Here is a 20896-nt window from a genome sequence, read left to right as displayed (position 1 = left end):
GACAAAGCATTAGTTTGAGGCTGATAACACCATCGCTGTTCGTCTACAGTGCCAGTGCATACACAAACGCTCACAGCTCTGGTGGTTGCAATGTGGCTTTTCCTTCCTGGAGAACTGCGTCATTTCATAATAACATGAGCATAATAAAAGTCTCTGAGTAAGGGTCAGTGAACAGCACTCTTACATCCTCTTTACTCCATACTAATGCTCCTTTTGCACATAAAGTGAGAGGTACATCAGGATTTTCCACTTCTTTCATCATAGATTTAAAATCAGAAGGACTGTTAATAAATATATTACATAACTATTCATTTCTGTTCCTATTCTAAAACACTTCTTGAAATAACATTTTACAAAGTAATCATCTGTGGCTGGTGAGATGTTAAAGTAAAGCAGTTGAGTGTGTTTCTCAGTGACAGATTCACTCACATGTGACATACAGACCATTGGGTACAGGTGATCCCACTTATTAATCAAACAATAAACCATGCAGTGATGAGAATGAACACATTCCTAATGCCTCGTCTAATGACTCAGTGTAATTAGTTTTATATTAATATTTAGTATCGTTACTATTCTGTACTCTTTAGATGATATTTTAGACAAGGCAGAATTGTTGTATATAAAGTAAATGTGCACATACTGTAATATATATGTATATATAATTTGTACGTACAGAGAGACCAGGGGCAGTACTGAGTGTATCTCCACAGAGCTGGATGACTGAAGGAGACTCAGTGACTCTAAGCTGTGAGATTACAGACTCCTCTACAGACTGGAAATTCAGGTGGTACACAGCTGTTCCCTACAGACACAATGACGGCCGTATCAGGTATAGATTGGAGCTCCTCTCAGACAGCAGCGGAGGATCTGGAGGCTCCTACACTCTCAGTCCTGCTGCTCTTAATCACACAGGAGTATATGTGTGCCGTGCAGCGAGAGAGGAACGACCCTTTTACACAAACTACAGCCATCCACAGCCACTATGGATCACTGGTGTGTTGCATTATTGAATATAGATGCTTAAATAAAATATATAAATGTACACAGCATTGATCTTAAATTTGGAGACTCACAGCTGTGATAATGTTTGGTGTAAAAATCTTTATATTCACCCTCCTGAGTGAGGAATGTTTAAGGCAGTTGAATATCCCTAAGCACTGGTAGAGGATTATTCTCCTTCAAATAGAACTGTTTAATTAAACGAGGTGTGAATGTGTTCAGTGTAAGTTATGTCATGAAAACACAATCATAATAACACGTGAATTATAATGTTCTGTGTTTAAGGGGAATCTCCTCCAGTCTCTCTGATCATCAATCCCAGCAGAACTCAACACTTTACTGTAGACTCTCTCTCACTGAACTGTGAGGACCAGAGTGACTCTACTGGATGGAGAGTGATTCGATACACACTCAGAGCGATAGTGTCAGATTGTTCACAGTGGGGATCAGTTACAGGATCTACATGTGAAATCAGCTTCCTCTCCACATCCTACACTGGAGTTTACTGGTGTGAGTCTGAATCTGGAGAAAACAGTAATCCTGTCAACATCACAGTGCATGGTGAGTCTTCATGTAGTGTGTTTATTGTTAAAGGAAAAGGGAAATGTTTCATTACAGAATATTCAGAACTCAGAGTTTCCAACTGGGAGAACTGTTCAACAAGACACACTGAACTGGTTTATCTCAGTAATGTTTTGAAAGTTCTGAATGTTTTGTCATTTTAATATTACCTGAAGACAGCAACAGAACGGCACAGTGGAGTTTCTCTCATGAGCTGAATCAGCTACGGTAGAGCAGGTGAAACACTGAATGAGGCTGTAATGTGACTCTACACAACTCTAGTTTTACACTCCTGAAGAGTTTTCATCCAATTCAACTCCACAAACACAATAACACTAATGAGTTTCACACTGAAATCAAGTAGTGTTGATCAGAAATTGTTCAAATAACTGCAGTCTCTGTAACTTTCAGTCAGTATTGGCTTTACACTATAATACATATCAATTAGTTATTGTATTACACACCATAAACTAAGGATATTTATATAATTAGTCACTGTTTATATAAAGAAATATTCATGTTTTAATCCTTTTTGCTGTACATGTGATTTTCTGTGTTCTAGATGGGGATGTGATCCTGGAGAGTCCTGTCCATCCTGTGACTGAGGGACATCCTCTGACTCTACGCTGTTTACATCGCAACACAAAGTCCTCAAACCTCCGAGCTGATTTCTATAAAGATGGATCAGTTCTCCAGACACAGACTACAGGAGAGATGATCATCCGAACTGTCTCAAAGTCAGATGAAGGTTTCTACCACTGTAAACACCCAGAGAGAGGAGAGTCACTGAAAAGCTGGGTCTCAGTCAGAGGTGAGAAATCATTTCAATATTCATTTAAATACAACTGTGACTGAATGTGTTGAACTCAGTATCTTTACATAATGTAATCTATAGTGCTGAGTTTATGTAATTCTGTGTAAAATATGCAGTGTGTTCACATGCTGTTGTGTCTGTGTGTACTAGTGTAAATGGATTTATTTGTACTGCAGTTTGAGTAAAACATACAAACAGTTCATCATGAATAAAGTGTTATTATAATGATTATTTTATTCTGCGTCAGGTCCATCAGGTGTAGAAGCTCCATTCTCAGTGCTCATGCTGATCAGTAGTGTAGTGACGGCCTCTCCGTATCTGCTGGTGACCATCATTCTGCTGGTCAAATGTTACAGAGCTCGAGGTAAGAACTCTTTCAGTACGTTTCACATAATGAACAAACTAACTTTAATTACTGCCAGAAAAAAGGGTGAATTTACACGTGACAGACGCTTCAATCAGTGTGACAAAGCATCTAAATTACAAATAACTCCAGACTTTTAGTAAATACACATCCTGTCACATTATTTATATTTAAAACATATCGTAACTTACATAACAAATATATTGTAGCTAATATAATATATGATGGATATAATTATTCATGCAGGCATTAGATAATGACAATAATAATACACAAGGTTTTAAAAGGAAGAGGTAGCATTTAATAGAGCAATAGGACACTAATGAATTGTTTGTAATAATTGATAAAGAATCTCTGACCTACATTTTGCAGTTACTGAAGATGACTGAATGAATGATGTTTATTTTCTAACACATCTTTTCCTGAAGCTCTGTCACGTGTCACTTCACTGTCCTTCATAAGCATTAAAACAAACACCCTTTAAACTGTGTTTAGGACGATATCAAATGCAGTTCAGTTGATTTTCTGCCATAAACACCTGGAATAAACCTGCAATTAAAATGACCTTGTTGTTGTCTTTAACAGCTGAAAGTAATGAAAGGAGAATGGAGAATGCAGTCATAGAGGAGTGAGCAAACTTCATGTGTTAAAAGAGGATGCAGTGCTGTTTTCTTTAAGGTTATTTTGGGAATATTTATAATAAAACTGATTTGTTGCTTTAATTTCATACTGTTAACACAGACAGTTTTGTTGTTCTGACTTGATTTGTTTAGCTAATGCCTGCAAAAGCTGCTAATGCAAAGTACTGAGTAAAAATAAACAAGTAAAATATTCTTTAAAATAAAAAAACAGAGATGACAAAAGCTAATATTTTGATGGAGTGTTTGAGGATTGAGATGTGCTTCTGCAAAAAAAAAAAAAAAAAGATCAAATCTATCATGCTATGTTTGAAATGAAAATGTGTAAATGTGCTATTAAAACCTCAGACTATTTCATGTAACATTGATGATCATCATTTTGGTGTTGAGTGTTGAGAGCAGCCTTGAGGTGTGTATTTTATATTTTGTTTGACTTTTCTTTTCAGCTGAGTGAACTTTAATTGTAGTTGGGAGAGGAGATTTATGCGTGGAGTGTTGCAATAATGTATCACATGAAGTACAAGTAAACTCAAGTGAACAACTACTCATGTTCCTTTTTAAATATCAACATTTCTGTTTTGTATTTTTATACAATCAAGTCTGTAGTAGTAAAACGTTTATTGAGCCGAAATAATAAAAATTAACCATGACAATGTGTACTTTATTTCTGTTGCTAAAAGCAGAAACTGGGTCGTGCAGTAGTATTCAGTGTAAGTAGAGGATGTCAGTGCAGTAAAGTTCAGGAGTAAATGAGGAATCAAACAGAAGTGATATTACTCTTTCTGCATGTCTACACACTGGTACACTGATGTACAGGACTAACATAGCACTGAAAATGTCCAAAACACAACACAGGACATTAATGTTACAGCAGTGGCAGTGATTCAGACAATCAAAAGCTACTTATAAAGTGAAACACAAGGTTTTACTGTCAAACTTTGATTTACTGACAGTGTTCATCAATGTATTCTGTCACACTGCTGTCAGGTTTATACATCACAGCCAGAGTTAATAGAAATGTACCAGCTCATGTACCAGATCACTGCTGTCAGGTGGAAACAGAACTGCATTTCCTTTGTTCCTGGGCTCCCCCTTGTGGTCAAAGAGATAATATTCTTAATGCCATACATTTAAAAAAAAAAAAAAAATTCATCTTCATTAAATGCTTTATCCTGGTGGCAGTTGATCGTGTGGTGGATCCCAGGAACACTGAGCATGAGGTGGGAATACACCTTGCATGAGACACCAGTTCTTTACAGCACACATCATACAGACATAAGATGACACACATCTAAAAAAATAAAAAATGAATAAATTTAAAAAATCATGAATGCTAACTGATGCCAACCACATTTTAACCTCCTTCTCCCTCTCTGACCCTGAGGACAGGGTTATACTTGTTTATAACTGTATGTGCAATATCAGTGTTAATAGTGGGGGCAGTTCAGCGAGATGTGTCTCAAGAAGCCTCAAACCATCGAGCATCACCACAGCATGAGTCACAGGCTTCAGGCTTCATCACACCCCTAGTTTGCTATAACTTTAATATACATTAAATCTAAATGAAAATATCCTCAACCTCAATGCATATCAAATTCATTTCAACTGAAAACATTACGTTCAAATAAAAAAAAATGTAGAAGGACAGCCTACATTAAAAAGAAACAATATCTCTTATTATATATAATATAGTTTGTATATTATGTAAGCCATAGAAAATCACTAATTGGATGCGACAGGTATAGGTCAAAGGTCATAATCATTATAATTAAATATAATGACAGGTCAAAGGGTCATCATAATCACTTATAATTACGTTAAATCCGGTTCCGATGTGTTCCAGACACACGCACACACAAGTTATTTCCTTTCCCATAGATTGTGACACGCTCATCAGTTAGGCCTAGGTCAAAAAGGTCAATGATCATTATTGCTGCATGTTCATAGCTACAGCTTTCACACGCGTATAACCCTCGCTTTTTCCTGAGTTCTGTCACGACACGGAGAAATCGGCGCGGCAGCTCACAAAGTGTAGCGCCGCCCAGGGACGTGGCGGAGGAGGACTACACTTCCCAGTCATACCCGCGCTCGAGTTCGCCGGAGTTCTAATCACGAACACCTGCACACACCTGAGGTTATATAAGGGCCTCCCTAGCATTAGCCGCTTGTGAAGTAACCGCTCAGCAGCCTCGTCTCTGTTCGTTTACCAAGCCCATTTCATTAGAAGTGTTTTCCCTGGTGCTCGACTTCACGCTCGTCTCTCACTACGCTTTTGCCTCCGCCCCTGACACACAGCTTACCTGTTCGGTTCCGACTCGATTCTTGTTCTGGATTCTTCCTCACGTCATCTCTCCGCTCGCCCGCGCTCGTCTCCGTCCGCGCTTCGTAACAAGTTAGGCCTAGGTCAAAAAAGGTCAATGATAATTATTGATGCATGTTCATTCCTATAGCTTTTCCTATAGCTCCGAAGCAGTTCCGCAGAGACACACAAACACACACACACACACACACCACACCACACCGCACACACATACATAAGCATGATGAAAAATAAGTAAATGATTAATAATGAATTTCCATACACATCCAACCAAAAATATCACACACACACACAAACACATACATACATAAGGCTGATGAAAATAAGTAAATGTTTAATAATGAATTTCTGTACACATCCTGCCAAAAATATGACGCACAAACACACGCACACATACATAACCTGTCCAATCAGAACAAAAGAAATTAAAATTGCTCCATCCGGTAGGTGACATTATAAGCACCATAAGTTTATAGAAGAAGAAGGCCTCACCCACCCTCTAGGTTTAAAAATACTCTGTACTTCCAAGATCGTGTGTGAGCTTACAACATGTCTGCTGCTTGTCCTGATGCACCGAAAAAAACTCACTCTTTTCTGGGAAGATTAAAAAATTTAGAGCATGAAAAGATTCAACATTGGGTAATGTCAAACAGATGTACAGCTGGATTTTTTACATTATTAGAATGGACTTCTTTTCCCCGGATGCGTACAGGCGTAAATGGAGCGGTACATCTCTGCAATGCAAATACCGCATCAGAGCAGCAAATTTCTGCAAGAACCAGGTTTCGCTGCACCGTGTTTCGGTATTAACCGGTGACGACACACCCCATCACACAGAGATCATAATTATTGCTGCATGTCCTTTACCATATAGCTTTCCCATGAATACCCCCCCCCCCCACACACACACACACACATATATACGGACCTGTCTATAAAAGCGAACACTTCGTTAGTTGGAAAAATCAGCAAAGAGTCGAATAGTTCGAAGGGATCGAAAGAATTTCCAGACTCTATCCTTCAAACCTCCCAGACACCATGGATTTCTCAGCAGGTAAGATGTATTTTAAACAACTGAAATAGTTCATTATAAATTGAAATACAATGTTTATGTAATTATCCATTTGATAATTATCCATTTGTCATCCTTATCTGGTCATTATGTAAACGGGTACGATACTATATCTAAATTTACGTATCAAACGAATGCGAGTCTACTAGGTAATAAAATTTTGTCTCTTAGATCCGTGTAGCGAGCTAGACAGGGAACTGTTAAGGTACTAAAAGTGTGTTTTATTTGCTTTACTGTTTGTAGATAACAGCGTCGTCATAATTTCTGACGATGAAATTTCCGAGACATCTGATCGAAGCCTTTTGAATCTGAGCTCTACACGTAAGTCATAACATAAAATCATGAATGTTTCACGCTGTAAAGTCTTTCATACATAATTATAACTTTTTGTTTGTGTCATATTCAGAAGATGAGGGCGTCGTGACTATCAGTGCTTATGGCGGAGATATTTCAGGTGAGATAACGTATATTTTACCTTCTATTTACCCAGCTAAAAATAAAAACTCTTTCACTTGTTCTGTGACTTAGAGATACGAGTGATGTCGGAAATTTCGATGCAGTAGAAGATCGAGAGGAAATCAACTCGGAAGCCGACATTCGACCCGATCTCGAATTGCAGGAGATCTGTACAGCGTGGCGTGAATTCTTCCAAGCAAAGACTGCTTTATTGGAAAACTTTGGGCAGCTTGATAATACATTTCAATCTGGTCGAGGTACGGATTTTGTCCCTTCACTGTACAACACACTTGAAAACTTGAATAGTTGTCTCACAGTGAGCATAAAGTTGGTCAGAATATTGTATGATAGATATGGCGCAGAAACGACCGAAATGCAGTTCGGATACAGTGACTAAACAAATGAGAACCGAAAATAATCCATCACCGCATGATTTCTGTTGTGATGGAACCAAGAGTTCTTCAAATGGTCTGTTACATCGTGATCCGTACACAACCCCGAACCCATATTTAACTGAAGCGATCAACCGGCTGAATGAAAGTGTAATTCCGTCACACCAGGTTGTTAGTGAGAGACCTAATCAGAGTCCAAATTACAACGTAACAAACACAGCGGTGACGCCATACGGTATATTTTCTGAATTAAATCAATGTTTGTTAGAGTTACATGATAACCTAAATGAACACGGTCATTCAGTACAATTAAACCCTGATCTAATCGATGCAGTCAATCAGTTGAATGAAAATTTAAGATCGTCAGAACAGAGCAATACTCAAAATGAAAACCCCAGCCGAAATTCCAGTCAAACTGTATCAAGCACACCGGTGGCGTCGCACGACATGTTTTTCGAATTAAATCAATGTCTTTTAGACTTACAAAATAACCTAAACGATCAAAGACAATCTATGCAGATAAATCCATGTTTAATAGAAGCGGTGAATCAACTCAATGAAAATATGTCATTATCTCCCGAACAGAATACCGTCTCAACTCCGGAAAACGCTCAGGAACCTAGACCGTCATCTTCTCGTAATATGATATACGAACTTAATCAAAGTCTTATGGATAAATGACAGTCTGGTTAAGTTAATCGAAAACCCTGCCAATATATACCTAGAAAGAGGAAGGAACTGGCACAGCAAAGTCTATATCTCCTAAAAGAGAAGTTGAAGTTCTCTCTCTCTCTCTCTCTCTCTCTCTCTCTCTGTCTCTCTCTCTCTCTCTCTCTATCTCTCTCTCTATCTATCTCTCTCTCTATCTCTTTCTGTCTCATTTGCTCTGTGAGAACACAGGACCTTAGCACACACCTCTGCTCTCCTTTATTGTCACTGTCCTCTTTTGTGTCTGGGTGTTAGAGAGAAACAGCAAGTATTTAATATTCAGTATTTTTCTGGAAAGAGGAAGGAAGAGCAGATACAGAGTCTGCATGTACTAAAACAGAAGTTAAAGATCGTAGATCTTTCTCGTTCTTTCTTTCTTTCCTTGTGGTGCAATCTGACAGCGAGACAACACAGGAAGTGCTGAAACTTTACCACACACCACTGCTCAGTCAGTCAGTCGTTAGAGAGACAGGATGGAGTTCAGTCCACTCGCTGTGATGCTCTGTGAGTAAATGTTCTCTTTGTGTCTTCATTAGAGTGAGTGGTGGGGTATAAAGTTGTTCATCTGCAGTCTGAATGTCCCGAGTGATGAGTTTATTGTGTGATTAGGACATTGTGTGTACTTCAGCATGACTGCTCAGGTGGATCAGTGTAGACATATCTGTTATGAGAAGGGTTTAGTTTGATGTGTCACTACTCTCAGTAACTATGATAGTTCAACAGGTAAGAGTACAAGTAGAGTAAGTTTAAAACACAGGGTTTAAATAATCTAATGAGTGTAAACGAGTCTGTATTGTTGGAATCTGTAGCTGATCTTCTGTGTCCTGCTGTCATCTGCTGCTCAGTGACAACCTCTCATGATCATTTGATCTGCTAAAAGAAAATGACTGGATGGTGTTTGTACTTTCACCAATGGAAGTCAGGGTTGTGAATAACTGAAATGTCTTTAGCTTCTGTGGTGAGACTCTGGTGGTGTTTCCTGTGCACAGAAAGGTTTAACAAAACCATGTTAGTGTTAACTAGACTTACTCAGAAAATGTCTTAAGCTAAATTTCCATTTATTTTTCTATTATCGTCTGTTCTGGGAAAAATCTCAGTACAGAAAGTTCACTCTAATACACACATAAAAAGAGTTTATTTTTAACTAGTAATTATTATTTACCAATTAGTTAGTTGAGTTAGAGGCCTGAGAGCAGAGATAGGCTGTTGGTCATTGTGGTGTTGCTTTTCTTTTTAAAGTAACTGGCCCGAGTTCAGCTGTGAAGAAGAGGCAGAGGTGTGAATGTGTGATAACTGACTCGAAACTATGCTGGATAAATATAACTTCACTGGTGTTTCACTTGCTTACTTAAGTGGAACTTATTGTTGGCCAAAATCAGCCATCTTCTTCACATTTAATCATTATATCAAAATTAAAGCCAGAGTGTGTGTAGTAGAGAGTGTTGGAGACAAAGTGTGTGCAGTAGAGAAGGGAGGTGAGGCATGGTGTTCGCCTGAGGCTTTCACTAAACGCCAGGGGCTTCAGTACTGCAATGTAGAATGGGGGTTTCTAGAGGTGTGGTGAAGACACCCCCTTTACAGGTCACGGATAAAGTAGGAGACTGTCAATTCACAGCAAACCATTGACTACATTTCCCATCCTGCACTGCGGTCTACAAACATGGCCGCCATGGACAAATTCCCAGAACACTCACCTTCATTCTAATCGCACACCTGCATCCAATTCACAGCATAATCACAACCACAGTTTATAATACCTTCCATGCATTCAGTCTTTGCGACGTATACGCTCAGTTGCCTTCAGTCTCTGTTGTTACCAATCCTTGATACCTTGATCTTGTGTTTGTTTATTCTGGTTTTAACCTTGCTCTTGTTTATGACCTTGTCTCTTTGCTTTGCCTAGTTTGGACTGTTTGACTGTTCGATTGACCCTTGCCTGCCCATGTACCTTGATTTCTTCCTGATCTTTTGGACTATTGTATTAAACTACCTCACCTGCACTTGTTTCCGTCTCAGCCTCCATTACGTTACAGAGACATGCTCATGGAATTACATTAACACTAAATGTCACACTTCAACGGTCTTTACAAATTTACATGGGTGTTGTGGATAATAATGCACATTATATATTATTATTGTGAGTTACAACTAGATGTTTAATATATTTTATAATAATATAATGTAAATGTTTGTAATGTGATGTTATATGAAAATTCTAAATGATTAAGGTGCATAATTGTTTAGACTATGTTCATATGTAGATTACAGTACCGCTCATGTGAGGAGGAATATCACTTTGAGCTATGGAGCGAACCTTCACACTACATGTGGACCTGCAAACATGCATGTGTAACAGTTCTTCCTTTACACCTCGTACATTTATGGGTATGATTTTCCTGGAGATAATAAAATAATTGAAATGAACACTATCACATCTCTGAACACTGCATTAAGACCCTCTTTTCATTATGGTTGACTGGGCCATTCCGAAACTCATCTTCTTAAACTTTATCTTCTTCTGAAGGGGCGGCTGTGGCTCAGGTGGTAGAGCGGCGTGACCTCTAATTGTAGGGTTGGTGGTTTGATTTGTGGCCCACGTGACTCCACATGCCGAAGTGTCCTTGTGCAAAACACTGGACCCCAAGTCGCTCCCAATGGCAGGCTAGCATCTTGCATGGCAGCTCTGCAGCCATTGGTGTGTGTGAATGGATGAATGAGACACAGTGTGAAGCACTTTGTAGAACAAAGTAAGGTTAAAAAGCACCACATAAGTTCAGACCATTTACCATTTATGAATTCAAGACCATTCTGAAGCCATTTCTTTGTTGACTTGGATTGTGGTTGTGTTGGAAGGTGAATATTTTGTTCATCTTCAGCTGTACAACAGAGGCCTGCAGTTTTTGCTAAAGAAATTGGTATTTGGAGCTATCCATGATTCCCTCATGATTCCCTCTTCTCCTTTCATCAATTTTGGAGGGACGTGCTGTTCTTGGTAACGTCACTGTAGTGCCCCATTTTCTCCACTTCTGGTTTTCACATTGTTCCATGGTATATGTAATGTTTTGGAAGTTCTTTTGAAGATTAATATTTTTCAACAGTGAGCCCATACATTTGTTGTAAGCTCTTTGCAGACCATGGCATTTACTTTAGTCTTTTTAGACTTTAATTATAAATGAGAGTGCAGAATATTGTGTTCCTTACAGTTGAGATCAGTTTGTCGAACATATTCTGCTTTCAATCATACGTTAAATCTTTTCCATGTTCTCTGTTTCTGTTCTGTTTCAGTGCTGATTTCACTTACACCAGTGTCACATGCTCAAGGTGAGTATATATAGTTATATTCTACAATTATTTGTTTATTTATGTGTACATGTCTGGTTTGAATTGGAGCTGAGAAGCTTGTGTTTGCACATTACCATGCAGAGTTTGTCAACTTGTTTCATCTGAGTTAACTCAGTTATTTTCCCACATTAAATTACTGATTCAGTTAACTTTCCTGATGTGCATTTTGCCGTTAGTGCGGTTGCTTTAACCTGGTGTTCCCGTTAAGATTTTTGTGTTTATGATGTCAAAGGTCACATGACAATGCCAACATGGCAGATATGTAGTATGTTTGGGATAGTAGTCATGGAGTGTGTCCAAAATTGCACACTTATGCACTATTCTGTGCCATTTTGTAATATAAATAGTGTGATTAGTGTGTTCACACTGGAAAAACCCCAAAAAACAAAGTGCACTTTAACTTCCCGGATGATGCACTCATTCAACCGAAAAAACAAATAGTGTGTTCCAAATAACATACAATTCACTATACACTTATACTATGCACTATACACTCTGCCGTCTAGTGTATGAATTTTAGAAGGGTAGTATCGTCTCAAATGGCACATTTTCAGTAGTGTACTAACTGGAAGTATGTTGTTTCCTGGTCAACGGCAAATTACGTCAAATGCACGTAATGCGATGGCGCTAACATTAGCGAAACAGCCAAACAGATTACAAAAATGAATTGGTACACTGTACTGTTTAAGGAAAGCTGCGACTGTTGAGTGCATGAAGTGTCCATCATTCCACACTTCGTTTTTTCAGTGGAATGAGCGCATCATCCGGGAACTTAAAGTGCACTTTGACCTGCTCCCAAATGAAACCCTGAACTCTGCAGACATGATCATATGAGTTTACTGTCACATGATGATAGTGTGCCGTTCAGATGTGGATTCAGTTTCAGTGCTACTTCAAATAAATATTACCACAATTTAGAATAAAATACTTTAATAAGCTGTTGTCCTACTGTATCATACAGTGACTTATTGTTTGCTCTTGGTTAACGATCTAGTGAAATAGATTTATTTATTAATATAGGCCTAATATCAAGATTCATTTCATAATATTAATATTAGAAAAATACAATTTATTATTATTATTATTATTATTATTATTATTATTATTATTATTATTATTATAGTAGTAGTAGTTGTAGTAGTAGTAGTAGTGGTCTATGTTGGGGTAAAATTATGAGATGTGGATTCATGTTAGTGCTAAAATATGAAGTTTCAGTCCTGATTGAGGAGATGTACAGCTGAGTGGTGCAACTCTCCTACACTGCACCCAGATGATGTCTCCTCACTAGTTAACACGCTGTCTTGATTGTTTTATATTCTTTGTCACACTGTTCTTCTGTTTTCTGTTTTCTTTTTAACAAATATGACTTGATATCTGTTCAATAGCATTTATGTTTCAGTATAGTGTTATATTTTTATTCTAGTAACTGGTGTTAAAAATTGGTCTAACCATCAATGAGCTGGTGTGTTATGATGTGGCGTGTTGTAGGCCAGGTGTGGAGGTCTGCTCTGGGCCAGAAAGTCCAGGGGCACATTTTGGTCCCAGTTCACCCTGATTATTGTTATTAATGCTAAATAACATATGCTGAAAATTTAAGTGTCGATGTTAAAACTCTGAAATGAGGGCTCCATTCCTACATTTTGCCTAGGACTCCCAAATCACTAAATCCGCCCCTGCCTTCTAAAGTCATACATTAGACAGCAGAGTGTATAGTGAGTAATATAGTGCATAATATAGTATCGAATTCAGAATATAGTATATACTATACTACCACAGTACGTGATTTCGGACAAAGCACTAGCTTGAGGCTGATAACACCATCGCTGTTCGTCTACAGTGCCAGTGCATACACAAACGCTCACAGCTCGGGTGGTTGCAATGTGGCTTTTCCTTCCTGGAGAACTGCGTCATTTCATAATAACATGAGCTCTCATAATAAAAGTCTCTGAGTAAGGGTCAGTGAACAGCACTCTTACATCCTCTTTACTCCATACTAATGCTCCTTTTGCACATAAAGTGAGCGGTACATCAGGATTTTCCACTTCTTTCATCATAGATTTAAAATCAGAAGGACTGTTAATAAATATATTACATAACTATTCATTTCTTTTCTTATTCTAAAACACTTCTTGAAATATCATTTTACAAAGTATTCATCTGTGGCTGGTGAGATGTTAAAGTAAAGCAGTTGAGTGTGTTTCTCAGTGACAGATTCACTCTCATGTGACATACAGACCATTGGGTACAGGAGATCCCACTTATTAATCAAACAATAAACCACCCAGTGATGAGGACACGAAGAATGAACACATTCCTAATGCCTCGTCTAATGACTCAGTGTAATTAGTTTTATGTTAATATTTAGTATTGTTACTATTCTGTACTCTTTAGATGATATTTTTGACATGGCAGGATTGTTGTGTATAAAGTAAGTGTGCAGATTCTGTAATGTAGTGTGTTATATATATATATATATATATATATATATATATATATATATATATATATATATATATATATATATATTATATATATATATATATATATATATATATATATATATATATATTATATATATATATATATATATATATATATATAAAATTATTATTCGTTTATTTATTTATTTATTTATTTATTTGTATGTACAGAGAGACCAGGGGCAGTACTGAGTGTATCTCCACAGAGCTGGATGACTGAAGGAGACTCAGTGACTCTAAGCTGTGAGATTACAGACTCCTCTACAGACTGGACATTCAGCTGGTACACAGAGATTCTCTACAGAGACAATGACGGCCGTATCGTGTATAGATTGGAGCTCCTCTCAGACAGCAGCAGAGGATCTGGAGGCTCCTACACTCTCAGTCCTGCTGCTCTTAATCACACAGGAGTGTATATCTGCACTGCAGCGAGAGAGGAACAACCCTTTTACACAAACTACAGCCATCCACAGCCACTATGGATCACTGGTGTGTTGCATTATTGAATATAGATGCTTTAATAAAATATATAAATGTACACAGCATTGATTTTAAATTTGGAGACTCACAGCTGTGATAATGTTTGGTGTAAAAATCTTTATATTCACCCTCCTGAGTGAGGAATGTTTAAGGCAGTTGAATAGCCCTAAGCACTGGTAGAGGATTATTCTCATTCAAATAGCACTGTTTAATTAAACGAGGTGTAAATGTGTTCAGTGTAAGTTATGTCATGAAAACACAATCATAATAACATGTGAATTATAATGTTCTGTGTTTAAGGTGAATCTCCTCCAGTCTCTCTGATCATCAATCCCAGCAGAACTCAACACTTTACTAGAGACTCTCTCTCACTGAGCTGTGAGGACCAGAGTAACTCTACTGGATGGAGAGTGATTCGATACACACACAGAGAGATAGTGTCAGATTGTTCACTGTGGGGATCAGTTACAGGATCTACATGTGAAATCAGCTCCCTCTACACATTCTACACTGGAGTTTACTGGTGTGAGTCTGAATCTGGAGAAAACAGTAATCCTGTCAACATCACAGTGCATGGTGAGTCTTCATGTAGTGTGTTTATTGTTGAAGGAAAAGGGAAATGTTTCATTACAGAATATTCAGAACTCTGGGTTTCCAACTGGGAGAACTGTTCAACAAGACACACTGAACTGGTTTATCTCAGTAATGTTTTGAAAGTTCTGAATGTTTTGTCATTTTAATATTACCTGAAGACAGCAACAGAACGGCACAGTGGAGTTTCTCTCATGAGCTGAATCAGCTACGGTAGAGCAGGTGAAACACTGAATGAGGCTGTAATGTGACTCTACACAACTCTAGTTTTACACTCCTGAAGAGTTTTCATCCAATTCAACACCACAAACACAATAACACTGATGAGTTTCACACTGAAATCAAGTAGTGTTGATCAGAGTTTGTTCAAATAACTGCAGTCTCTGTAGCTTTCAGTCAGTATTGGCTTTACACTATAATTCATATCAATTAGTTATTGTATTACACACCATAAACTAAGGATATTTATATAATTACTCACTGTTTATATAAAGAAATATTCATGTTGTAATCCATTTTGCTGTACATGTGATTTTCTGTGTTCTAGATGGTGATGTGATCCTGGAGAGTCCTGTCCATCCTGTGACTGAGGGACATCCTCTGACTCTACGCTGTTTACATCGCAACACAAAGTCCTCAAACCTCCGAGCTGATTTCTATAAAGATGGATCAGTTCTCCAGACACAGACTACAGGAGAGATGATCATCCGAACTGTCTCAAAGTCAGATGAAGGTTTCTACCACTGTAAACACCCAGAGAGAGGAGAGTCACTGAAAAGCTGGGTCTCAGTCAGAGGTGAGAAACCTTGTGAGAATTTCTTTTTATTTATTTCTATCTTAAATGACAGCGTTTAGATGTACACTGTTTAAATGCTTAAATTCTGGTCTCTTTCTTTCCTCAGGCTCAGGTTCTAGATCCAGCGCTGGAACTGTAGGAGTGGCTGTGGGACTGAGTTTGGCCGCCTTATTCATTATTTTATTAATCTTAATGATCCTGCTGTGGTTCTGCAAAATAAAGAAAGGTCTGATAACTGCTTTATCTAAGTAATATAGAATATAATACTTACTTGGAGTATATAGCATAGAGTATAATACTGATTTATATAGAAATATTAAGTTGATGAAAGAGGGGCTTGTTTAGAATATTGGACACATTTAAATTAATATGGTCAGAGTCCAGATTATAGTGTACAGAATTAAACAACGTTAATAAAATGTAGATTGCACAATAAACAAGAAATTACTTTCCAGTATTAACTATGGAAATCCCTGTCAAATGACACTGTTATTAGCATTATATCCATAGTTAGTATTTGTAACTATTCCTCACTGTTTATTTTTATTTTTTATTTTTTGATAATTCCCCCACAGGGCTGTACAGTGTACTGTAATCAGCGCTGTGTAAAATAAAGTGTTTCCTACAATATTTACACCCGGTTCAGATGTAGAATCTGTCTCCCTCTGTAGGAAATCAGACATCAGAGCAGAATCAGAGCCGGTCAGGAGCTGAAGACTCTCAGTCAGGACACACACCACTTCAGGCTGGTCAGACACTCTGTCAATCACTGTTTATTTCTACATTTCTTCATAAAACAACTTTTTTTTTTTTTTTTTTTTGCATTTTTCTGAGAATGTTTCTTCTGTTTTCAGAAGGAAATGCTAAGATCTATACCACTGTGGATCAGGCAGATACAAGTGGAACAGGTAGCTTTATTACAAACACTTCCTGTTGCAGTAGGAGACATAACTGTAGATGAATGCTGTACAGTAAAGTACAGCAGTGTCTTGTAGTGATTAACACACTGCACTGTGTTCAGGTGAAGCTGCAGCTGAGAGCAGAGAAGACACTTACGCAGAGGTCACGGAGAAAAATAAGGCAAAGGGGAACAACGGTAGAGTATTTTTAATGAGACATTTCACATAAATCTACAAGTGGAACAGTCTCCAATATATACAGTCATCTATTACACTGACAATCACTGTCCTGAACAGATGCTACAGTGCATACTGAAAGATAAAGGAATTATTACTATAGACCACTTTAAGGACGTAAACAATAAAAAACGAGTTACAGTGCTACTGCACATGTCTGGTCCTGAAGCATTTCCATTTCGCTATTTTTAAATCCCAGACGAGTCAAAACAAAATGACAAGCGCATACTTTTTAGGTCTAGCTAAATCTGAATTGTTGAGGTATTTACAAAAACTGAAAATAAATGAAGTGGCATTACCCAGGGAGAGAACTTTTCACACAGAACATTAAACGTTTACATGAAGATACTTATCCAGACATGTACCATTAGCTGGTTGAGAGCCAGTGCGTCTACACGAGAGATGCAGTAAAAGCCTATCACAGTCTGGGTGCTTAGAGTTACTTCCTTGGTGGAAAAGTTGGGAACGTTTGTTTGTACAATTTGGATGACATTTGTCTTGTGTTTGAAGTTGAAGCAAGTCAAACATCGTCAAAATGTACTCTGCATGGCTCGGCGTTAAGATGACCAGGGAGGTTTTTATTGGCCGTTGTACCTGGTGAATTCATAATGTTAACAGTTACTACTGTTATTGTTTAAAATGCATTAGTGCATGCTGGAATAAACATAAACCAAGCTTAAGAAGTGATGGAAAACTGTTCTTTATGGTTATCTTTTGTAAACTAATGTTAGCTAATGTTACACAATACAAAATTATTATAAAGCGCTACTCATCGCATCTGTCAGCTGACTAGATAGCTAGATAACGAATGTGAACTGCTACCTTCCTAGTTATAACCCACAGAACATTAAGAAATTAAACGGAAATACAAACCTGGCATTGTCGCTACAAACGTATCAAAAAGCGGGCTAGCTACATATTGTAGGGATTTTAGTTAGCGGTGGGCGGAGCACAGACACACAGGAGGCTGTTTCAATGTTATGGGGGATTTATTTAAGCCAATCGGTGAACGGGGGTGTGTGCGTGTGTGGGTTGAAGGGCGATTGGGCGGTGAGGATCTCAGCCGTTGGCGGTTACAGTCAATGGGGCGGGGCGGAGCCGTCACTCGCGTCGGAGTCACCTGAAACCCGAAAAAACACACAACAGCGATTAGCAGACAGGCACGCGACGGCAAAACTGCATAAAACACGCCAGAAATTCGCGCACGTGCTCGGAAATATTTCTCTTTGTGCGAGTGGAATATCGCCCTTTTATACTCTCCCCTCGCTTGCTGGATGGTGGAATTCTTCCGCACGGTGCACCAATCACGAACCGTGGGTGTGTCGGCGGCCCCGCCCCGCAGCCACGTGCTCTCTGGATGTCCAAAACATTTGGTGGCGCTGAAGCGGAACTGTCTCTTCTACGCCACTGCTGCAGTCGCGTGAGCAGTGATCTTCGTTTCCTGTGCGCCGGCTACCGGCCTGGCGCCACAATATGAAAACAATGACGGAGCCACTACGCTGGCTCAAATTATGCTGCGTCATGTTTAAATAATGCATGAAAAGAAATACAAACAACTCAGTGGCAAAAATGTTGTTTATTTACTAGCGCTAAAGTGTGTTCTACATATCCTAGAACTGCTAATCGGTGTACAGCTTCTCGCTTCACTGCTGGAATCCAGGTGTGTTTTGTTGTTCGGAAATCTAAACACTTTAATAAGTAGGTTATATCTGGGCCTGAGGGAGCATCCAACCACCGAGCAACATGGTCCTGGTTTTAATACTGACATTTTTAATGGCGAGATACAATATCGCAATCTCACTGTGCATAAAGCACCTGCCGTTGTTTTGAATGTGCTCGACAACTAACCAGAAACGTCCAAGGAACAAACACGCCACTTCCTGAAACTGACAAATAGCCACTGAGATGTTTCTATAAAAACTGAGACTTCAACAGCACTGTGGTATAAGTGATGCTGTAATGAATGATGTATTATAAGGCTGGTGATCTGTGATGGTTTTGTTCTCTCTGCAGATGTTGATGCTGAACCCAGTGGTAGTGATGTGACGTATAGTGAACTTGTAATAAAACCACAGAAAAAATCTATGAGAATAAAAGGTAGAGAAAACCATTATTTAATGTGTTTAGATGGATTTTTCTAGAGATTAATACAATATCTCTTGCTCCAATTAGAAAAAGCCAGTGTTGGTGCTGATACTGTATACTCAGAGCTGAAGCTGAACACCAAGGTAAGACTGATGACACCAGCTTGTTACGAAGCTTAAAAGACAAACCGAACACCATGAAGTAAGAAATAGGTATTAGGTAGGATTTGGGCTCTAACAGTTGTAAGGTGAACTACAAAAACATTGAAAAGGTTGGGTTTACGCCTTGTACACAAAGCCCCACCTCCCAGAATGTTAGTTTGGTAGCTAGCTAGAGAACTTTCCATCGTCTTCTAATAGTTTGTTATAATAATTTGTTATGAATATTCAAAGAACTGACACCAAACAACTTGATGATTTGTTGCAGCAGCCATCGAATCAGAAAGTTAGTACTAGAGAACCAGACATTAGTCTGAAGAGAGCCTGAGCTATAATTCTAGTATTATAATTGAGCAAAGGGGAGTGGTTTAATGTGGAGCCAGATGGGTAATGGCTGATGTTGCACACCTGAACCTGGCTTCCTGACCTGTATTTATGTGATCTCTTTTTCTCTATGCAAACTCAGACTTCACTGGACTGAACTCAACCATGTGGACATCCGATCTGCTCATGGGCAAGTGTGGCTGGACTAAAGCTGGGGACCGTTTTGATTAAAGTGGTGGAAGAGGATGACACCACTTCAGTCCACAGCAGTGAAAAGAAATGTTTGCCAGATTCAGTAATATACTTGTGCAAACTGAAAGAATAAATTAGATACTTAAAAATTAAATACACAGGGCTACAGATTTCACGCTGTGGTTTGGATGATCTAGTAGACACCTTATGAAGTCCTATGATGTATAGCGCACATTACAATGGTTGCACAATTGCTTGTTGTTTTTTTGCTACAAATTGCTTATTTAATTTAGTTATGCATTTACACATTCCAGCTTTTGAGAAATTGTTCATTATAAGTTTTATTCTCACATTTTTACATTAGATTATTTACATTACTATCGTGTACCATGTGTCCTTTTTAACGTTGTTGTATGTTTCAACTTATACAGTACATTAATTAAACTCATTTAACCAGTCACTCATGTCACAGGTTTAACGGTTGTTTTTTGCATACAGTCTGTAAAATGAACTGAAAATATAAAATTTAGTTTATCAGAAGGTAAATTAATGTGTCCTGACTCACACTATGTTCCTAAATTCTGTCATAATTGACCAGCTCAAGTTTTCTCATGCCTACTTGTGTGTTATATTGTGGCACATTAATGTTACCATCACTAAAAAACATAAATAAATATTTTTAAAAAAAACAACCTAAACATGCTCAATTTTTTGTAATTCGGAGCACAAGTGCTCCTAAAAGAAATTGTTAGCATAGAGCCCTGCTACGATACTGATGAAAATAGTATCTGAATGTTTCTATAGCGTTGGTCACAGGGGCGAGTTCATAAGGTAACATGGGTCTTTGTAAATGTGTTGATATGCCTGTGTGGGAGGAACGACTTCAGTAAGGTTGTAGTTCTTGCTTTTAAATCTGTCTTTTTCTCCGTTATCTTTAAATGATTTTTTTCAAGGCATTTGATACCCTCGAGCACCCTTTTCTGTT

The 20896-nt window shown here is 38.2% G+C and overlaps 2 protein-coding genes and 1 long non-coding RNA gene across 3 annotated transcripts in view; 2 read left to right on the top strand and 1 right to left on the bottom strand.

Annotated features, from left to right (window-relative positions):
* The window catches only part of LOC108261685 (centrosomal protein of 55 kDa-like), a 43801-nt gene that overhangs the window by 16639 nt on the left and 6266 nt on the right, over positions 1-20896 (top strand). The gene's annotated exons all lie outside the window — the stretch shown is intronic.
* Positions 685-20603, top strand: LOC108262132 (Fc receptor-like protein 5). Its single transcript, XM_053681849.1, has 14 exons — positions 685-996; positions 1288-1563; positions 2126-2367; positions 9497-9504; positions 14325-14638; positions 14930-15205; positions 15768-16016; positions 16123-16242; positions 16688-16765; positions 16871-16924; positions 17038-17112; positions 19166-19249; positions 19325-19380; positions 19862-20603. The coding sequence occupies exons 1-14, from the start codon at positions 720-722 to the stop codon at positions 19874-19876; spliced, it is 2124 nt and encodes a 707-aa protein (XP_053537824.1). The 5' UTR covers positions 685-719; the 3' UTR covers positions 19877-20603.
* LOC128633069 (uncharacterized) lies at positions 4521-5668 on the bottom strand. The gene is made up of 2 exons (XR_008396735.1): positions 5196-5668; positions 4521-4670 (listed from the first exon to the last, which is right to left on the bottom strand). It is a non-coding gene; the product is annotated as an uncharacterized LOC128633069 (long non-coding RNA).

The sequence above is a fragment of the Ictalurus punctatus genome, chromosome 7 (genome assembly GCF_001660625.3).
Source record: "Ictalurus punctatus breed USDA103 chromosome 7, Coco_2.0, whole genome shotgun sequence".
Taxonomy (NCBI): domain Eukaryota; kingdom Metazoa; phylum Chordata; class Actinopteri; order Siluriformes; family Ictaluridae; genus Ictalurus; species Ictalurus punctatus.
The sequence above is the reverse complement of the archived record's forward strand: the minus strand, read 5'-3'. Positions and strand labels throughout refer to the sequence as shown.

Bases quoted from the DNA above. Each gene is read 5' to 3' on its own strand.
- LOC108262132 (XM_053681849.1), top strand. From the start codon at position 720: ATGACTGAAGGAGACTCAGTGACTCTAAGCTGTGAGATTACAGACTCC. The intron at 17,113-19,165 runs GTAGAGTATTTT...TTCTCTCTGCAG, and splicing joins TAAGGCAAAGGGGAACAACG to ATGTTGATGCTGAACCCAGT. The intron at 19,250-19,324 runs GTAGAGAAAACC...TGCTCCAATTAG, and splicing joins AAAATCTATGAGAATAAAAG to AAAAAGCCAGTGTTGGTGCT.